The sequence below is a fragment of the Pteronotus mesoamericanus genome, unplaced genomic scaffold (genome assembly GCF_021234165.1).
Source record: "Pteronotus mesoamericanus isolate MK-2021 breed Mesoamerican mustached bat unplaced genomic scaffold, CSHL_Meso_final scaffold_165, whole genome shotgun sequence".
NCBI classification, from domain to species: Eukaryota; Metazoa; Chordata; class Mammalia; order Chiroptera; family Mormoopidae; genus Pteronotus; species Pteronotus mesoamericanus.
Genome location: NW_026555307.1, coordinates 2,757,813 through 2,777,484, shown reverse-complemented (window position 1 = coordinate 2,777,484; position 19,672 = coordinate 2,757,813). Strand labels below are relative to the sequence as shown.

The following is a 19,672-nucleotide window of genomic DNA, read 5'->3' as shown; positions in this document are numbered from 1 at the left end:
AAATTTTCTAAAAATGTTTTGCCACGGTTAAAATGTCCACATAATTTTACAAGTATTTTCAATGTACAAAGGAGCAAGGCCAAGAAAACACAGTCACCAAAGTTAGGCCAAACTGAATTTTGGGCCTTGACCTTCCAAGTAATGTGAATGCTTTGAGGACTGTTCTATTCATGTTTGATTAAACTTGACTTTCTGGTTCAGGGAAAGGAGCAAATCCACTGAAATACATGAAAAGGCTGCCTTGACCAAGAAGTTCATTCCACCTAATGGAAGTTCGGTGAGAAATGTGACTGACTGGCAGCTTTCTCCGAGGAATCAGAACAAGCATCCGCAGCCTTTTTCCGCCCCAGCACCCTGGGCAGTGAACGCCAGTCAGGCCCAAACCTTGGCAGCATTGTGAACCATACTCTGGGATTTTCAATAACACAAACATAATGCCTCCCACTATCCAAGATTCCACTTGTTAACCATTCCCTAAGATTACTAAAACATGTTTATATTATGTTTGGCATTTCTCTAACAAATAATTTTAATTCATTTAAAAAAAGCTAAGTTTTAATCCAAATTGCTTCACAGTAATGAGGTTCAGATGATCTGCCTTCTTTGAAAGGTTCATTCATGGCCATAATTTTAACAAGAAATGGAACATTTCCTAATTAATGCTTTAAGTATATAGTTTTCTTAAAAAATGTCTCTAAACACTCCCTCCCTCTCTCTCCCTCTCTCCCTCTCTTTCTCTCTCAAGAAATGTTCTCTGCCAGACACTTCATCTAGAATTTCAAAGGGTCAAGTTCAGCGACAGCACTCAAGAACAGAACAGATCTTACTTTTCTAAATGTATGAAGTAAAAACTTCTTTCTTCAGAACCTATTCATCCCTCTCACGCCCAGTCTGCACAGTCAGTTTCTGAGGGTTTGGACAGATGCACCCACTGTCCCAGAGAGGTGCCTTTGTGGACGATGAGCGTCTATTAGGTTCCAACCAGGTGCCAGGCTGAGACTGGTCAGCCTTCTGCTCTTGGTGAAGGCACACCTTCCTGAAGCAGGTCCCATTTCAGTGTCGAGGAAACCCAAGCAGGGAGAAGTGAAGCCTCTACCCCAGTACAACGCAGTGATGGAGTGGCAGCACTCAGGCGAGACTTGGACCCCAGTCACGACTCCCCCACCCACTTGGCTCTCTTTCAAACAATATCCCATCCCAAAGCTGAGCCTCCTCTGAGGCCAAAACAAGGGTGTCAGGTCATAGCACCGTGGGAGAACACAGACATGGCCAGCAGGGGAAGGCCCTGCATGGGTGCTTCATCTCTCATCCCTCACCCCTAGTTTGAGTGCTTTGCATCACAGAGCTGACCAAGGGTAGGGGGAGCCCTACAACCCTACCTTCCTCTGACAGAGAATAAGTGGGAGATTCCAGGGCATTAGGTCCAACATGGCTGTAGGGCCCCGCGGACAAGGGCCTGTTTCTGGCAGAAGCTGGCTCGAAGTCAGGGCTGCTCCCAATAGGAACTCCCAGCACAGAGCAGCTGCAACTGACCTTCCAGGACAGGGCTCCTTCTCTCCCTAACCTTCTCTGCGGGATGACGTAAAGTCACATAGTAAATGATTAATTTAAAAATACTCAGTAAGAAAGGAGACAGTAGCATGTAGTAGTATAAAAAGTCACCTACACTCCAATAGTACCTATGGTCAGACTGGGGACAGGAGAAATCAGCACAGTTTTGTTTAATAATGTGACTTTCAAAAAGAACCATCTGGAACAAAGCCACAAATGCACATGAATAGCTGAAGGACCAGCCTCAGGCCCATGCATCTTTTCTCCAAGGAGGTGCCCTTGTCCAGAACCCATGACCAGAATTAGTGACAGCATCTTAATTTCAACCTTAATAAATTTGGCCATCTGGCCTCCCCCAAAACAGCAGATTAGATGAAGGATGAGGAGCAACCAGTACAGGAGAATGAATGTGCATGGCCAAAAATGGAGGGAAGAGCACAGGAAACAACTGAACACACAGGGCCTGGTACTGCCTTGAACCTGCTCACAGCTGCAGCCATCCCTTGAAATGTGGCTTCCAACTAAACTTCCAGTGCTCCACGGGTCTGCAAGTTTGTCATCTTTCCAGATCCTTCCCAAGACTGGGAAGCACTAGATACAGCTGCCCCAAGCCCCCATGTCTGTAAGTGCCAGGTACTCACATGCTTTTATTGGACTCATAGTGGACCTGACTGGTACCACACCCCTACATGGGATGGGACTAGGATCTCTTCATATTTAATTTGAATAAAATATATGACTCAGAAAGGTTGGTCCAGTGTCAGAACCACGTTACCAGATCATGTAAACAGTATAAGGAACTCAACACAACATAAAGTCATCAGATTTCTCTCCTGGAAATAAAGTTCTCTGAGGGCTTGACCTTACAAATCCCACCAGCAGCAGCAGCAGCAGTGATGAGCACAGCACAGAGTTCCTTCCTATCTCCTGCCAGGTAACCAAGGGAGAAGTGCTTTCACAGAAGCTCTGCACTGACTTAGAAAACACTCAGCCAACACAAGCAAGACCAGCGACACACATCTTAGCAGTAGTGAGAACACCTGTGATAAACATCATCCTATCACAGGGACAGAAGGGGGAAGGAGCTCGACAGTCCCCGGCCATCAGGAAGTAAGGATCCTTGGGCATCAGCCCAAGTGAGGTTTAATTGCTCTGTAAGGATTTTGCGTGTTGCTGCTTAGTCAGCCTTAAATAGTGCTTACATTACACATACTGAGTAAGAATTTAACACGAAACTGATGAGATAGTCAATGGATTCATCAACTCAAAAAGACATGTACTTTTGTGTCTATTATGTAAATTTCACATAATTTTTAAATTACACCAATATTACATAAATTTCTTTGTGCGAGTCTATAGTGCAGGAGGAGGATTTTCTGTTCCCCAGATTCGAGGTAGCTATTCAACATCTTTTGCCCCATAAAACTGGAGTGAGCCTGGTGTTATCAGTCTTCAATAAATCAAACACCAACACTTACACCAGGCCTGGGAACTGGGGAGTAGCTGCCTGGAGCTTTGTGGGAGGGAAGATTCTAAGACAAGTCTGGCTGAAGAGGAAAAAGCCCTAGATCCCCAGGTCCTATCCTCTTATGGGCATGAGAGAGAGGTGGAGTGGGGGCAGGGCGAAGAAGAGGAAGGGAAAGGGAAGAGACAGAGAGGCAGAGACTGAGGTGGGGGAGGTGGGAGAGTGTGAGAGATGGGAAGACAGGTGCTCCTGCCTCCAGCACTGCTACATGTCTTACTCAGCCCTATCAGTGACATCGAGTTGAGTGGGGTGTTCTGTATCTTGAAAAACATCATTCTGTTTCACAAGTACTTGGTCAATTCAGAAAACAAAGCTGTTTTGAGCAAGATAACTTAACAGGAACAAGAACTAGACAGATGATAAAATAACAAAAACCCACTTTCACAAATGGAAAACAAGAAAGGATTAGCTAAACAGATGTTTAAGAGAAAAAGGCAGCTTCTTATGAACAAGTACTGTTTGTTTAAATCAGGAAATACAGTTTCCTTCAGAAAAGAAAAAGGTGTTGGGTTCCAAAATTCCTCTGGTCACCATCAGCGTCAGGCCTACCTTTACTTAAGTTCTGTCTTTAACTGGAGGTCCCACAAACGTGACCAACAATGAGAATCAGGTGGAAGTGGGAAGGTAGCATGAGATTTTACAGGCAAAAAAATTCAGATGAGTAATTAAATTATTATTTATGTGACACAGAAAGTGATCAGTTCCACCAAAAAACTACTCGACCTAGTAAGTGAATTTGACAAAGTAGCAGGATACAGGTCAGTCTTCAGAAATTGATGGCATTTTCATATACTAACAACGAACTATCAGAAAAAGAAACTTGGGGAAAAATCCCATTTACTATAGCAACAAGAAAAATAAAGTACCTAGGAATTAATTTAACCAAGGAAGTAAAACACCTATACACAGAAAACTACACAACACTGAAGAAAGAATTGAGAAAGATACAAATAAATGGACGCATATACCCTGTTCACAAATCTGAAGAATTAATATCATTAAAATGTCCATACCACCAAAAGCAATCTATAGATTCAACACAATCTCTATGAAAGTACCAAGGGTATATTTCACTGATCTAGAAGAAATACTCTAAAAATTTACAGAGAACCAAAAAGGACCCCAAATAGCCTTAGCCATCTTGAAAAGAAGAACAAAATAGGATGGATCACAATATCTGATATCAAGCTAAACTACAAGGCCACTGTAATCAAAACAGCCTGGTACTGGCATAAGAGCAGACACATAGGTCAGTGGAACAGAATAGAGAACCTAGAAATAAACCCATGCCTCTATGGTCAATTAATATTTGACAAAGGAGGCACAAGCATACAATGGAGTAAAAATAGCCTCTTCAATACGTGGTGTTTGCCCTGGCTGATGTGACTCAGAGGATTGAGCACCAGCCTGTGAACTGAAAGGTTACTGGTTTGATTCCCTGTCAAAGCACATGCCTGGGTTGCGGGCCAGGACCCCAGAGTTAGGGGTGTGAGAGGCAACTGATTCATGTTTCTCTCACACACTGATGTTTCTCTCCCTCTTTTTCTCCCTCCTTTCCTCTCTCTCTGAAAATGAATAAAATCTTAAAAAATAAATAAATAAGTGGTGATGGGAAAACTGGACTGATACATGCAAAAAAAACAAAACTAGACCACCCGCTTACGCCATATGCCAGAATAAAGCCAAAATGGATAAAAGACTAAAATATAAGTTGTGATACTATAAAAATCCTAGTGGAAAACAGAGGAAGCAAAATTTCAGATATCCCACATAGCAATATTTCTGCTAATCTATCTCCCAGGGAAAGGGAAATAAAGGGGAGCGGGGCAGGGGGGAATGGGACTACATCAAATTAAAAAGCTTCTGCGCAGCTAAAGAAACCATCATCAAAATGAAAAGTGAACTGACAGTATGCAAGAATATTTGCCCATGATACACTGGACAAGGGCTTAATCTCCAAAATACATAAAAGAACTCATATGACTCAACACCAGGAAGACAAACAATCCAATTAAAAAATGGACTAAGGACCTGAATAGACACTTCTCTAAGGACAACAAATAGCCCATAGACGTATGAAAAGATGCTCAATATCATTAGCTACCAGAGAGATGCAGATTAAACCACAGTCACACATCACCTCACACCTATCAGAAAGGCTATCATTAATAAATCAACAAACAATTGCTGGCGAAGATGTAGAGAAAAGGGAACCCTCGTGCGCTGTTGGTGGGAATGCAGAGTGCTGCAGCCCCTGTGGAAAAGAGTATGGTGTTTCCTCAAAAAATTAAAAGTGGACCTGCCTTTTGACCCAGTGATTCCACTGCTGGGAACATACCCTAAGAATCCCAAAACACCAATTCAAAAGAACTTATACACCCCTATGTTCATAGCAGAGCTATTTACAATAGCTAAGTGCTAGGAACAGCCTAAGTGCCCATCAGTAGATGAGTGGATAAAAAAAGAAAACCTGTGGTACACTTGCACAATGGAATACTACTCAGCAGAAAGAAAGAACCCTTTGCGACAGCATGGATGGAACTGGAGAGTATTATGCTAAATGAAATAAGCCAGGCAGTGAAAGACAAATACCACATGATCTCGCTTATAAGAGGAATCTAATGAACAGAATAAACTAACGGGCAAAATAGAAACAGAGACATGGAAACATGGAACAGACTGACAGTGGCCAGAGGGGGGGGGGATAACGGTGGAAAGAAGGGGAAGGGACTAGACAAAGAGCACGTGAATGACCCATGGACATTGATAATAGCGTGGGGATTAACTGTAGGAGTAGGGGGTGGGCTGGGCGGAGGAGTGCCAAGGGGGAAAAACTGGGACAACTGTAATAGAATAACAATAAAAAAAAAAAGTGATCAGTGAGGTAGTTGTTTATTTTGAAGGGAGGTTGCTAAGAGAAAGAGTTAGTGGGAACTTGGGGGAAGATGTGCTTGAACAGACATAAATCAGCAGTAAATCAATACTGCTCATGTGAATAGGCCAATGAAGCATGAACGTGAACTTAGGTGAGGTAGCAGCACTTGATAAGTGTACAGAATGGGAGAACACTCTTGTTTGGGGAAGTTTCAGAAGGTGGCTCTTCTGATATAAACTCCAGGAGTCCTTCCTGAGTTGACAACTGTGGACAGAGCTCACGTGCCTGCTATACCTGTCCACAAAAGCTGGGTTCTCTGCTTTCAAGACTTAATTTGGAATGGAGTTGCCTGATTAAACACAGCGACACAATAGTAACATAATATAAAAATCTGATTTTACTTCAAAATCCCTAGTGGAAATTTGGCCACGAATAGAGACAGAAACAGTGGGAAAATCAAAGGGAACAGACTTGTTTTTTTCTCAATTAAAGTTCAGCAACATTTTAATTAGAATCAAATTTCACTCCCAGAATGAATACAAACCCCTAAATTGTCGAAAAACAAAGAGATAAACTACTGATAGTGACCCATCCTCTCCAGACCAAGAGAAACATCAAATCAAAAATGCTGAGAACTGAATTCTACTGGGCCTGGCCAGCAACTTCATCACCAAGACAGTGCAGAGAAACAACTGTGTTTTGTTTTTTTTTAATTTTGCATTTCTTTGGCTTTTTGGCTCTTTTCCACAACAGTTATATTTATGTATTAATAATGCTTCAGGACACTGATTAAAACCTCATGTGTATGCGTAAAAAGAAACTTTCGAACTAAGAAACTCCAATTTAAACAAATATGTTAAGGTCTGTTGCAATTCTCCCAAGGCACTCTGAGGGTTCAAGAGAAAATCCAAGGGGTAGAACTATCCTTTCACTTCCTAGTCCAAGGTTGCATGTTCTCCATGACCTGTTCATGGCACATATCAAGGCCTTGTCCATGACAATGGAACATGGGTGTTTCAAAGGGGAATGTGCACTTGGTTTTGAGAATAACAAGTATTATCTTGACAGTAAATGAGCTCTGTGTTTATGGTTCATGTTTTATAAAAAAGGAATATCATCCAGACTCATTTTCATAATTATTCAGAGGTTACAACCATCATTTTAATAGAAACTCTTCAAAAGGATATGAAAATGTTAATCCTCGAATTCACCAGCAATTTCACTGCATCTTTAGTAAGCAAATCACTCTGCACTTTGTAAAGACAATTCCTATCAAGTGTATTCAATGACTCTCAGTCACTTTTTGTCCAAGATTAGAAAAAAGACAGTAATTGGAGTGTGACAACAATATCCATGAACAAACCTCCCTTGTTCTTACATATAGTTACTGTAGAAACACTGTCATCAACAATGTTCATGTCAATTCATAGGAAACAGTGATAAACAGTCATGGGAGATTTCATCTGTAAGACAAAGAGTTGCCTGAAACCCCACAAAGAAGCAGGTTTAGCCCAGCATCCTGCAGTCCACGGTCCACATCCTTCAGGACCTCCTTAGCCACCAGGAGTAACATTATTTCCCTGGGCCTAGTGCAGTGCCACCCTCTGGCTCCCTGCTCCCCGCTCACTCCCTGGGGCAATGCAACGTCTGGTTATCTACCACAGCAAGCAAACAAGCAAGCATGAAGTAAAGGCAGGTGAGCACTTACCTGCCCATCCTGTCCCACGTGGTGTATCTGTAGATTGCCCTGCAAAATGGATGAAAAAAAGAGAGATAAAGGACAAAAATGACTTCACGATGTAGAGAACGGCAGGAACTTCCCCATGCTATTTGTGAATAATCCACAAAACCATTAACACCAATTCTGCAAAACTCAGCCCTTGCAGCAATAGAAACCTGAAACAAAATATTTAAGCTGAGTTTACAGGTTGCTAGTTTTTCTTACAAAAACAAATTCAAAAAAACAAAACAATCAACAACAAAAATTGACCACAAATGCAAATGTAATTTTTTCCCTAATTTTCTGAGATCATTTTAGACTCTTAAGAATCAAAAGTGGTGGAGAGAGGTCTATGTACCCATGGGGACACCTTATATAATTATAGTGCATAATCACAAGCAGGAAATTGACAGGACACAATGCAATTAACCAGACCACAGGCCTACTGGGATCTCACCAGTTAGAAATTCATTTTCACTTGTTTAAAAAAAAATAATAATTGTTTTAAGCTTGGTAGGCTCTGCTAAATGTCTCTACAGACACCCTCATTTTGACAAAATAATTACTTAATTTTTAAATGAATAAGGTCAGACTTTATTGTGATGACAATTACATACTATAACATTACAAAATAATCATTAGTACTATCAGCAATTTCTTCTAATTCATTGCATTCAATTCCTAATGGAAACAAAAAATATGGGATTATTTAGACAAGAGGGGTTCAGTTATGAAAAATGAAAAAAGGGAGCAAAATTGATTTTAAAAATTGAAATTCAAGAAATAGTGTAATGGTTTTTTTTGCAAAAACAATATAGAAACAAACGTACGTTGATTATTTCCTGTTACTATTACATCCCGTTTCCTTCTTTTGAAATGGCTACAGCAAATTAAGCATTCTGGTTGAGGGTACGTGCCTTCTAGGGTGACACCTTTAAACTGTTCATGTGGCCCCCACTTGTCTGTGCCTTTAAAAATGAAGACTTCCTGATCCTCAATGGAACACCCCACTTAAGTCTGCGGGTTTCCTGCACCACTCTGCTCACTTCCCATACAACCCACCTTAGGATGAGCTAAAAGATTCTCTCCCATCACCTCCAGCTCCTTAACTTTGACAGTCTGGCCTTGAGGACCACCTCCAAATTCAATCACTGTCTGCTGCTCTCCTTCCCCTGCCCAGTGCTTCAGCCACACCAGTGTGCTTTCTCCCACTCACTTGTTTGGCCATATGCTGATTAGTATACTACTAATTATTCCTGTGAATGAATCAATCCCCTCCTTTCACCAGGTATTTACTGTTCCTCTCATAGGAATTCACTCAGCCAGGTATCCCCATTTTCCCCTCTGCTCCTATCTTCCCTTTGCATGCTGAGTTTACTGACCAACGTTCAGAGTCCCAATGAAAAAAACGTCCCTTATAAAACATCCCAGAGCCGCTCTCCCACAAGTCTCCTCTTCTCTAGACCTGCCCTCCCAGCACAATCCTCTCCCTACACTGCTGGGAGCCTCTCACTCACATTTGCACACAGCAGCCACGGCTAGCACAGCAACAACCTGCACAGAATGGGAGCTTGGCAAGTGACTCATACATGATTCAGTAAGCAAACTACTGCCACATCCACCTCAGCTCCCTAGGTTCTAGGAACTGAAGAGCCCAAAGGGCTCTAATGTTACACCTACTTCAGGAAAGCCGCCTAGGTTGCTACTAGAATACAGAGAAATGTCCACAAAGCAGCTCTGAAACTAGTCAAACATTTTCCTTAAGAGATTCTCCTGAAAGGCTCTTCGACAAGTCCGGACTTCCATAGTCGCTGCTGGTTCCATACCTGCTTTCACAGTTGGTGTGTGAGGAAACCTGACACCGCGTAACAACACACCACAGAGTAGGTCAGGTACACAGCTGGTACTATTTTCATGGGCTAGAAACAAGTATGTTCTTCAGCTCCTGGCCCACATTGTGAAGGCCACGCCATTCCATACCACAGTCAGCAGAGCACGCGAGCACCACTCGGCAGCCATGGGACAAAGTCACAGTAAGGCAAGAGCACTGAGTCTGCTGATGCTGTCCAGTGCTGTAGGAAACGGCCAACAGTGTCCCCATAACAGGCGGCCACCAACCACCCATGTCCTGCACAGGAAGGCTAGAAAGACAAGGTCCTCCCTCAGGGGCTCAGAGAATATCAGCACCATGACCGGCTGGCCTCATCGTCCAGCAGCCCAGATGGTCAATCTGACCTGCATGCACCAACCCCCTCTTGCAGCAGCCGAGACACATATATAGCAGCACTGTGCAGCTGGGAAGGACTCCCTGCATTCTGTCCTTATCACGGAATTAATGAAAAGTAGAACACCGAAGCACAGGCACCAGTGATACGAAGCCCGGGTCTCACGAACTTAAAGCAGCTGAGGCAATCCTAGAAGTGCACGAGAAGATGTTCTGAAAGCTCCCAGGAGGTCCATGTACTTGCTGTCTTAACAGATGCCCAGCCAACCCACAATATGGGCAGTGGTCCTACAGAGACTGAGCCTAGGCCTGTGGAGCTGAGGAAAACCTGTGAGGTCACAGGAGCAGGAGCAGGGCCCCCACCTCCTCTTCCCACTCCAGCATGCTGGGGAGCTCTCCAGGCAAGAGAGCAGGGCTAGAGCCCTGCTGGAAGCTAGGTCTGTACCTCGGACAGGAAGACAGGGAGCAGCGGTGGGGCAGGAAGAAAAGGGGTCTTCAGAAGGTAGCTCCAGCCAGGAGCGAAAACCTCAATACAGTGAGCGTTTACAAAGAAAACCAGACGGGACTGCACAGATAAACTGGCAGTGCAGCAGTGGCGGGAGGGTAGGCAGGACTGTGCGCCCAAGGCACCTAGAGTCAGGCGGTCAACGGTGGACACCATGTTGTCTAGGAACTCCCAGATGTTCACCTCAATTGACAAAGATCAGAATGCAGAAAGCCCATAGGCATGGAGAGGGCCCTGGGCAGCGCTGGTGGCCACAACTCACCTCACTGTCCTGCGTGATCTGCACCTGCTCCCCTTGAGGCACCTGGGCGATGTGGAGGTGACCCTGTGGGATCCGCAGCGAGAGAAGACAACAAGAAGCATCAGAAGAAAATCGAAACCAGAGGAAACAAGAAATGCTTTCCGAAACTTTTGTTCTCGATTACCTGCTCGCAATTTTAAAAAAGACTACTAAAATTCTGAATAGTGCAATATAATATGTGCATAGTATTAGCTACTAAATAGCTTCTTGAAATTAAACTTTTACTATATAATACATACAGAACATTTTGTAGTAATTCTTAAAGGAGCAATAGGGCCTAAGAAAATTGTTGTCTTTCAATTTGCTTGAACAAGCAAATTTCAGGATGTGAAGGACATACAGAAAAGAAGGGAAATAGAATTTTCCAGAGAATTAGGATAACTTTAAAAAAATAAAATGACACTATTAACTCAGAGGGACCAGCAACCTTGTGGAACTAGTCAGCAAAGTCTTCGAGAGATCTGGGAGTGCTGGGCATGGCGACACAGCGGTGTGGGACTGCTGGGAGGGGACTTAGACATGTGCATCTACACTGAAAACAGGTCAGGAAATATTTCTTAAATCACAGAAACACATGACTATTTAAACAGCTGGAATAAACACTAATAAATGTGGTTCCAAAAAAATCAAAGCCTCCAACTATACAATGCATTTATGTTTGTAGATACAGGCAGATAAAGAATTCCTATAAATCTTAACTTTGCTCAGTGATATGAATACTCAGTGATCTTATTTAAGATTCTATCTTGATGAAAATGGACCTTAAAGTGAACTACTGTAGAAATTTCTATTTATTTCATTTTACTATGTCTATGTGCACCCTGTATCCAAGTTATCTATTCTGAAATTCTTTCACAAAACTTTCTTACTAAAATGAAGAGAAACTGCCTTTGTGACTGTCAAACAAAGAATTCACTATTTATAACCAGTTCATCTCTGAAAAAAGAAAAAGTCCATTTAAAGTCCTCATCAGCACTTTCTGGAAACCCACCCTTTTCAGGCAGTGTGCTGAATGCAACGTCAAACTGAGGCCACCCTGAGGTGGGACCAGGGGGTTCCAAGGGAAAGCACAGTGATGCAGGCGTACAGCAATGAGGCTGGGTGTGACTCAAACATCAACGGGATCCCAGGGGCACACCGAAAACACCCCGTTCCCTAGCAAAGTTCCTGCCCCCAACACCTCGGCCACAGGACCCATGAAGGGTCTGAAGAAATTTCCACCTGAGCTGGCACAGCCAGAAACAGGGCAATGAGCCTGTGTGGGCTCACCATTGAGCTGACTGCCCACACAAGCTCAGTGTATGTCCCACAGCCCAAAGGAAGCACTACGCAGTCACTGAGCCCACCTGCTTTTTCCACTGACCCCAAAAGGAAATTATTTTTTCTTCCCCCCATTAGAGGGTGTCCATGTTTCTGAAACGAGAAAGTCTCTACAATACATCTCTGATGCCTCCCAGGAGGACAGGCAGTAGTACAGACCCTTAGAGCTGACAGTGACCACTGGGTGCAGCACAGCAGGGGGGCCATGAATGGCCCAAGCAAATGACACGGTCACCTGGTAATCACCCTCATTATGAAATTTGAAGGTTTGTACCCTAAGTGCTACTACTTTTACATGGCACTTCTTCATCCCAAGGTGTCCATGTGACCCAGAAACATAAGGACAAGTGGTCTTGGCCTTCCTGATCCCTGCCGCACCCTCCCCTCCAATTCGTTCATGGAGACAGACTAGCAGGAGGGTACATACTACTTGGACCTGCCCGTCCTCTCCAATCTGGTGGATCTGGACCTGCTGGGCATTGGCCAGGGTGTAGTGCAGGGCCTGCGGCTGGGGCTGTGGTATCTCAGTGGCAGGTGGCGGCGTGCTCATCATGCTCTCTGTGGGGAAACAAACGGGCTCAGCGTCAGCTCAGCAGACAAGCCGTACACACACACGTCCAGGCTGCCTTCTCTTCCCTGGTCCCCAATCCTAAATTCCCAGAGAAGAGGAAAGGAAGTTCTTCATTGTGAAACCCAAGTCAACATGTCCCAACAGAGAGCACGGCATTCAGTAGACCTCATTAGTAATTAGTGTTAGGTAACAGAGATTTCTGACCTGTAGATAGAAGGAAAACTAAAGAACCAACTGTTCACTGACGCAGGCTATTCTCGTCTACTTATTTAAATAAAGTTCCTCAGGATCTACTGACAAAATGAAAAAAATAGGAAAAAGTGGATATTAAACTCTGTTTTAAACCAGCAATAAGTAATGTTTGTCCTTGGTTAATTAAACTAACTACAGAAAAAAACTCCACTTACTTATTTAAAGATATACTTCAAGTAAAATTTTACTTTCTATTTTTAATCCAAAATCAGATGTTTGTAGTGATGATGTATATTAATTTTAATTGTGATATCTCAATCAGGGAAATTTTTCTCTAACAGAACAGTAAGGGCTCAGAAAAAAATTTTAACTTTCACATATTTTGTTGCAGAAAATTGTGATGGATCAATTAAAAAAACTTCTAAACATAAAAACATTACATTGGGAGGAAATTCTGTGAGAGAAGTAGAATAATAATTTGAATGAAAAAGATGTAAAATGTCTGATTACTGAAGAAAAACTTTTCATGTATTTTTTCTAATAATTTAACGGTGGGCATCAAATTGAAATGTTATACAGATTCCACTGCATATATATTTTTAAAAAGTAATATAACAATATGCCAGAAATTGCATCTTTTAAAATTATTTCAAAGTGTAATGTAAAATTTTAGGTGTCAATGTTATAAAATGTCAACTTAAAAATATCCAAGGAAGAATACTTTTTCAAACTTCTTTAAGAGGGTAGTGACCAAAGCATGTAAAATCCGCTCTGCTGGTTAATAAGAGCTATTTGACTATATAGATTCCCAAATAATTTCTGCTCCAATGTTAATAAAAAAAATCAAGTGATTTTTCTGGTTTTCAAAAATACAATGAAAAAGAATGATAGTCCTCAACATTCTAAAAACACCGCAGAAGATATGACTTGGGTATGATGCTTCCCAAAGCTAAGATTCAAATTACTGAATTTACCATTTAATCAGTAGCTCCCTTTAATTACACATCGTGAAGACCAATTTAAATTCATGTTCTGTAACTTATACTGATATCAAAGTCCAGTACAAAAACTCTCACTGGTGACTTGTTTGTGATCAAGAACAGACCAGGATCTACGGCAAATGACAAGAGACAAGTAGGCTCAGGCTGACATGAGGCCAAGGGGTAGTGCTAAGGAGGCCCTGGAGCACAATGCCCCCTGGGAAAGACTGAAACAGAAAGGACAGGCCACCCAAAGGACCTAGTGCCCTCCACAGCCCAGCTCTTTTCTGCATCCAGAGGAAAACCAGCTGCACACACAGATTTGCAGTCAGCAGATTGTCAAGAGCAGGTTCTTTGCACCTCTATAATATTGGGCACTAAACAGATGCCCACCTAAGATCGTCAACTCACCAATAAGGCTGTGTGGGGGGGAGGGGGAAGCTGACTGTATTTTAAAAAATAAAATGTAGCCATCTTAAACTCAAGTACAAACACAAGTTTATACAGTGATGCTAGATAAAACACAAATGTTTCAATAAATTGATTTTTTTAAATCTCTTGAAACTAGTGATTTTATGGTTTGTGTTCAAACTGGCAGTACTGACCTTGGCTCAGAATCTCATTTACAACCATTTATTTGGAAATTCTTTTTATGTCAGCTGATAATTCAAAAATAAGCAAGATGCCCCAGCTGGAAGTACTACCAATAACAAAACCCTGGTTTAATTACATATTACTGAATTATTTCTGTCACCAGAATAGCCTTAACTATCATATTTGCTTTGTTAGGCTGAGTATGCAGAAAGAACAGTGACAAAAATTACAGAAGTCCCTTTAACTAACCACCTATTTTGCTTTACCTCATTTTAGCCAAGTGTGCAGTGTATTAAAAGAGAACAATTAAATCAACAGAAACATACAAAGCGATGTACTCTTTCTTTTAAAGTGTGATTAAAAAAAGGAATATCTGTGTTTCTCTCCAAATTAATTTGATTCCAGTGCTCATGAGGAGGCAGCCTTCAGATCAGGAAGCCTCTGGCCTCTCGCAAGCTGAGCAGAAAGGAGGCACCTGCCAGTGTCTACCAGTAGGAGTGTGAGACTAAATATAAAAGCTCAGAAACTCATTCTTCATCCTCTCCAGCCAAATAAATACCTAAAGGCCAAGGGAGTGTAATTATGCTTATTTCCCTCATGTAGGTTTTTTAAAAGCCCCACCTTGAATGCTACCCTCCCCTTTACCCATCTATGGTTGTTTCTGCTCCTACTCCAAACACCTGGCACAGGGCAACACAGTAAATAACTAGGCAGAGAGAGAAAATAAAGGAACTGCTCAGTACAGCACCCAACATGGTCTTGACTGACTCCATCCTTCAGCTTCACCCCCAGGTGGTATCAGTGTGTGGTGGCTGTGGTCTACACGCCCTCTTCTATTGCCACCAGGAGCCTTATGCGGATCTGGCTGAGGCTCCCCATCTGTCACATAAGCAGTGTTCCCTAAATAACTTATGCTGCACGTGTATGCAAGAGTTAAGGCTCAAGTCACTGGGTTCTGAATGGCAGCTGTAGGTTTTGCAGGTGAGTGGCCTCATTCAGGACCATCCCCCAAGTCCCGCAAGGCAAAATGCCCAGGCTGACCCCCACAGTGTACCTGATGTGCTGTATGAAGATGAAGATGGCGTTCTCCGGGAGAAGCTCTTGACAGCCAAGCTCTGGCCTCGCTGTTTCCGCCGCCAGGCCGTCCGGCATTTGGAGTCGATGCTCTGTTTGATTCGGTACCAGTCAGATTCCGTGATTCCAAATTTATAGAAAAGGTGACCTGGAAGAAGACATCCCAAATAAAAGCACCATGAGAGGAAGGTCTTCTACTTGGGCCTTGGCTGTTCAGGAGCAACTTGAACACAAAAATGTGACGGGGGTTGAGAGCCCCCCCACAGGCATACCAGTTATGTTATAAATTCTTTCATTTATTTAACTTTTAAATAACTCTGACTGGGGCCACTCACACCAGACAGAAATAAGGCAACATGCTAGGTGCTGAGGGCTCACATGAGCTTCCCAGATGCTCCTCAGTCAAACTCTTTTCTCTATTCTAACATCCTGGATGTCAAACATTAAAATCAAGGAGCCCAACAATTTCATCAAAACTGTTCTTCCAGACGTCAGCTCAACATTCCTTCTGCTCATTTATGTCTACCTGGCTGTCTCCCTCCCTTCTTTCAAGTCTTGGCTCAAACAGGACCTCAACAATCCCACCCTTACCCAGCCCCTTTATCCCTAAGGTCCCTCCCACTCACCCCCACCCTCTGGGTCTCTAACATTTTAGAAAAATTTACATATTTATTGTGTTTACTTCTTTCCCTCACAGATACAGGGATCTTTGTTTTGTTCACCCATGTATGCCAAAATCCCAAGAATATCCAGGCCCATAGCAGATGCTTCAACATTTGCTGACTCACTGGTAACTACAAGACTTTCTCCCATTGCTACTTGAGTCTGAGCCTGGCTTATGTAACTCTCTGTGTGTCTCCTTTTGCCTCCCTAATCAGAGTGGAAACTGTCTAAGGGAAGAGGTAATTTTTTATTCCCCAAATACATAGGCACTACCTCCACTGAACTGCTGGCCACAGAGGGTACGGGTAAGCCTTGCAGTCCTCCAGCAGTTTACCCTGTGCTCAACAGAGGATGTTACTGGTGTCCACATTTGTTAACCTCTTACATTACAGAAAGCTCTCAATATGTGACTGACTGGCATCCGGAGACCCCCATATCAATAACAAGGGACCCGGTGATATGGGAAGCCACCGAAGAGTGAGTGACAGATGGAGACCCCTCATTGCCAGCCCTGCCCACCTCTCATTAGACATACCACCTCTTCTTTATGCTGACTCAACAGAAAGTAATGGTCATGAATGTGGGAACCACAAGAAATGCTTCAGCAGAATGACCTCCTCTCTAGCTGGCCTGTGAAACTTCACTGATTAATGGAAAAACAAATGGATGAAATTCAAAAACTAAATAATAAAAAGATTATGCTGAAAAATGTCCTGTTTTGACTACTAAGAGCATTAAGTTTGGACCATCTACTGAGAACTTGATGCCCAACTCCTAAAATCAGTTTCTATGAAGATCAAAATATTACAATTAATCAAAACAAAGGAACTGTTTGTTCTCTTAAGTACTATATTAAGTATCAAAAGTTTCCTTTGTCTTGGAAAGACATTTCTTGCTTATGCTTAAGACATCTTTGACTCTATATATAATGAAAACCAAAATTTCTGTAATCTAAATAAAATAAAAAAGAAATTGGGTTAAGGAGGGGATATATACAATCAGAAAGAACAAAAACCTAAGTTTTAGCAGTACTTTGTAATCCTCATGCATAAACGGAAATACATAAATGAAGCGGCAACTCTTTGCTTTCTGATTTTTCAGGTCATCTCTAAAATAATCACAGAATCATTCATCAGTGCCCACTAAGTGATTGCTACATGCTGGGTATGGCTTTAGGTGCTGGGGTGTCCTCACAAAGTTCCGGGCTGGCAACCAACTTCAGTGACAAGAAAACCCAACTACTTGTTATAACTGCAGAAGAACCCAAATATTAAATGTAGTTGTATAGTTACAGGAGAACTCAACTCCTGACTGCAGTCGCAGGGGAATGCAACTATCAGGACTACAGCTATGTAGTTACAGGAGAACCCAACCACTGCCTGCAGCTGCAGAGGAGCCCAACTACACCTGGTCTCCAAGACAAGAATCAGCAATCATAGTATCAAAATGTTACTAGGTACATGCTTTAATAAAGGGAAACATTCTACAAACCATTCTCCTGTTCTTCTCATACCTTCACACTCATGGAAAAAACCTTCTGAATGCATCAAGGGATTAATGAAATGATACCCAACTTTAAAAACGTGTCAGTAACAGAAAAGAATATATATATATATATGTGTGTGTGTGTATATATATACACACACACACACACACACACACACATATATATGACACACATGGGTATATACAATGTTAACATATAAATTCAACTTTGTAAAACCAATTTGCCAGTTCAAAACCTGGCTTATATCCTTTGGAGAAAAAATGTACATTCATGTAGTTATACATTATCCATTTATAAATTCCCCTAAGACATCATATTACATAATTCCTTCCAAAAGCAACCAACTGGATAGCAAATGCCACCCTGATGGATGCCAAGAAAAACTAACTAATGAATCAGCAACACAAATGCTCCCCCGCTGAGAGCCCTGATGGGAGGACACAGGGGGGTGGATCCGAGTGGGCCACAGTGGCAGCAACTCTGCCCTCAGAAACCCTGTGGCATCGGCGGGCAGCTCCAGGAAGGAGCTGAGAGCAGAGGGTGCAGCCTCCTGACCACACCTGCTGCTGGACAGTCGCTGCTGTCCTGACTTTTCCTAAAGCAGTCTTCATCGGATTTTAACTGGTATTTCACAGCTGTGAAGCATTTTATCTCTTAAGTTATTTGATGTTAAGAAAACCTCATGAAATATGAATACTGTTACCCTCACTTCAGTTACAAGTTTAATTATCAGTTAGGAGTGAGGCCTGGCTTTAAACTTCAGGCCTCCCAGTGCCCACCCAAGTGGAAAAGAACTGGTCACAGCATAAACCCTGGGAAGTGCCTCGCTTGGCCCCTCCACAGTACCCAAGAGGCCCACTGGGAGACACTCAGGAGACAAGGAAGAAGACAACATCAGTCTCATGCCGTAGTAGCCTCTGCCTCCCTGACTCCCCTCAGCTGGGCTATCACCCTGGCTGCCCTGTGCAGGAGACAGTGCAACTCTAACGCCATTTCCCGTTCACTGCCCCATTGCATGGGGTTCCTGAGGAGCTGCAGAGCCACCTCATCTGGAGGGTGAGCCACTTAGCCCTCTCAGCATCTTTGTGGGATAGCTGTTCAGCAGGCAAGCCCCCTGGGTCACCTCCAGAAAGACAGGCCCTGTGAGCCAGCCCCTGTCTGCCTTCCTAGCAAACTGTCCGGTCACCTCCTAAAGATCTGAGGAGCTGGTCCCTGTTAACTGCCTTCTCACTTTCCAGAACAGCCACGGTTAACACTGGTAGTTCAAATCACAAAACCAGATTCCCAGCTCTCAAAGAAGGAGCCCCAAAGAGGAGCTGAGGCACACTGTGGGAAAAAGGAACAGAGGAAATATACTGAAGAGACGATGTACTCTCGCACCCTTGGTGGGTGGCATGGGGCTTATCAGTCGCAAAGGAATGAAAAACACTACCATGCTAACGTAATCTCAAGTTCAAGGGGAAAGAGAAGCAGAAAACTGAGTGCCAGCAATTTATTTCTTAAAATTACAGTCTTGACTTCATAGTGACTGACCTATAAAAACAACAGAAATTTTCAGCTCTCTGAGTGAGAGGAAACTGGCCAGCACACTCTCGTGTGGTTGGGGCCAGCGTGCCTCGCTGACACACCAGACGCACCAGGCACACCAGGCACACCTCGCGTATCCAGAGTGTCCTAGCCTTGAGGCCAGGTTCTCCCCTTTTCCCCAAGCAGCGGTGATCCCCTGACTGAAGATAAGTGTGATGGAGTGACACCACTCCTCCATTTATAGAAGAGAGGCCAATGCCACTGTCAGGCCTCTCCAAATATGGCATTCAGGTGACATGTGAGCAGGCCCCCAACTGTTCTGCATCTGACAGGCCCTTCCTTCCCACTGGCCCACACTGACCAAAGCTTCCTCCTAGCTCTCCATTCAAATGGCGCCTCAGCCTCCCACAGACAAGTGGTGGGCACCCACCCCCCTGAGAAGCTGTGTGACACACACATTTGATTACCAAAGTTCTAAAGAACCCAGGCCCTGTGTACTCTGCTGACATGAACCCCAAAATTCATGTCCTTCCCAGGACCTCA

General features: G+C 43.1%; 1 protein-coding gene across 3 annotated transcripts in view; it reads right to left on the bottom strand.

Annotated features, from left to right (window-relative positions):
* The window catches only part of BANP (BTG3 associated nuclear protein), a 117,960-nt gene that overhangs the window by 25,316 nt on the left and 72,972 nt on the right, over window positions 1-19,672 (bottom strand). For all 3 annotated transcript variants that reach the window (XM_054588941.1, XM_054588943.1, XM_054588942.1), the window contains 4 exons: window positions 15,413-15,580; window positions 12,449-12,579; window positions 10,663-10,725; window positions 7,660-7,698 (listed from right to left, as the gene is read on the bottom strand). In XM_054588941.1, coding sequence (XP_054444916.1) covers window positions 7,660-7,698; window positions 10,663-10,725; window positions 12,449-12,579; window positions 15,413-15,580 — 401 coding nt within the window. The remainder of the gene's footprint in view (window positions 1-7,659; window positions 7,699-10,662; window positions 10,726-12,448; window positions 12,580-15,412; window positions 15,581-19,672) is intronic.